This window comes from Helicoverpa armigera, chromosome 2 (genome assembly GCF_030705265.1).
Source record: "Helicoverpa armigera isolate CAAS_96S chromosome 2, ASM3070526v1, whole genome shotgun sequence".
In the NCBI taxonomy this organism is placed as follows: Eukaryota; Metazoa; Arthropoda; class Insecta; order Lepidoptera; family Noctuidae; genus Helicoverpa; species Helicoverpa armigera.
This window is the reverse complement of record NC_087121.1, coordinates 9,622,655-9,624,764: the sequence shown is the minus strand read 5'-3', so window position 1 is coordinate 9,624,764 and position 2,110 is coordinate 9,622,655. Positions and strand designations below refer to the sequence as shown.

Below are 2,110 nucleotides of genomic sequence, written 5' to 3'. Positions count from 1 at the left end.
ACTTCTAATAAAAACCGGCCCTTTCGTCAACGTTCCACTAACACAGCCAATAACGATAAGTCCACCAGATCTAAAGAAGAATGACTCTCACCGGGTGTTCAGAGGAGGTTGCCTAAAATTCTCCACGGAGAGATGGGCTCAGTTGGGAGCAAACCAGTTCATTTTAAACACTATAGCCAATTACCGCTTGCCATTCAGAAGCAAACCTCCCCTGACATACCCCGGTCAGAACTTTTTAAAGTGTATAGCCACCAAAGTTTCCCTGGAAATGACAAGAGTGATTCAGGATTTAAAGATGCAGGGCATCCTGGAGAAGCCAGCAGTGGTGGATCCCGTTTTCTTCTCCAAAATGTTTTTAATAAAGAAGGCGGATGGGGGATTGAGACCCATCTTCGACCTCAAGGCTTTGAACAGGTACATAGCCACAAAGCATTTTTACCTAATTTCACAATTAGACATAGTTACCTTTCTTCAAGCAAACGACTGGATAGTGAAGATAGATCTTCATCAAGCCTATTTCCATTTGTGTGTCGCGGAGACTCACAGACGGTTTTTGAGGGTTGTTTACAATGGAGAAATTCTCCAGTTAACTGCTCTGCCATTTGGCCTATCATCGGCGCCCGTGTATTTGCGGCAGTCTCAAACTGGGTGGCAGAGATCCTCAGGAATCGAGGCATTCGTCTTTTGGTCTATTTGGACGACTTCCTCCTAGCTTGTCAGGACAGATCCAAGTTAATGGCACAAGTTGCGGAAACGTTGGCCGTCTTGGAGTCTTTGGGATGGCACGTGAATTACCAGAAGTCGGTGACGGAACCAACACACAGTTTGGAATACTTGGGCCTGGTCTGGGATACTCAGTACCTAACAATCGCCTTGCCCATCAGAAAAGTAGAAGGAATAAAAGCCTCCCTGACAAAGCTATTAAAGCGGGACAACTGCTCGTTAAGAGAGTTGCAGAGCGTGTTGGGAAAACTAAACTTCGCCAACTATGCGATTCCCCAGGGCCGTCTTCACTGTCGAAAGGCCCAACTCTTCCTGAGAAAGTTCTCCCGGAGAAACCAGAAGAGAAACTTGAGTTCCGGAGTGCGAGAGGACTTCCGGTGGTGGTTGGAAGCAGTAGAGGGCTGTCCAAACCCGTTACTCAAGAAAGAGGTAACGCATTTCTTGACCACAGACGCAGCGGATGCGGGCTGGGGAGCAAGTCTAAACAGCAAGTATCTCTCAGGCAAATGGGCCACGAACCAAAAAGCCTGGCACTCGAACCTAAAAGAGATGTATGCCGTTTATGCGGTAATAAGGTCACAGGGGTCATTGTTACAGAATGCCCACATTTTGGTTCAGACCGACAATCGGACTCTAGTAGCGTACATAAGGAATCAGGGCGGGACTCGGTCCTTGAAGCTGTTAGGCCTAACAACCCAGTTGTTAGAGTTGACTTGTCGGCTGAACATAACGCTGACAGCGTACCACCTGCCAGGAAACCTAAACGGCATTGCAGATTGCCTGTCAAGGGGAAAGTCAGTACCCGAGTGGCACCTGCTGCCACCAGCCACGGAGGCAGTGTTCAGACAATGGGGGGTTCCAGAAATAGATCTCTTCGCTACAAGAGACACGGCAGTAGTTTCAAGGTATGTCAGTCTAGACTCAAGGGATGGCTCCGCAGAGTTCTGCGACGCCTTCAGCCAAACTTGGGACTTTCAGACAGCTTGGGTATTTCCACCTCCAAGCATGATGCCCAGGGTTCTGGCACATCTGAACAAGGCCAGAGGGACATACATTGTGATAGCGCCACAGTGGACCCAGTGCTTTTGGTTTCCCGACCTGAAGACACGCGCGCAAGTACCCCCACTTCCCATAGAGAACCTGAGGGAGGTGCTGCTGGACAGGACGACGGGACTACCTCCACCGTCAGTGGACAAGCTAGTACTTCAGGCTTGGAAAATTGGGGGTGGGGAGATCAAGTAAAGGACTGGAGCAGAGACGAACAAAGATTGTTGAGAAGTAGCTGGCGCCCCTCCACTATTAATACATATAGTGCACCTTTAAAAAGATGGATACTTTGGTGTGAATCCCATGGAGTGGATAATAAGTGCCCAGAGGGCAAGGACCT

General features: G+C 49.0%; 1 protein-coding gene across 1 annotated transcript; it reads left to right on the top strand.

The window, feature by feature from the left end:
• The first annotated feature begins 268 nt into the window (after positions 1 to 268).
• Positions 269 to 2,110, top strand: LOC135118204 (uncharacterized). The gene is given in 2 exon segments (XM_064039488.1): positions 269 to 620; positions 623 to 2,110. Coding segments are annotated over 2 exon segments (1,695 nt in total). The 3' UTR covers positions 1,966 to 2,110.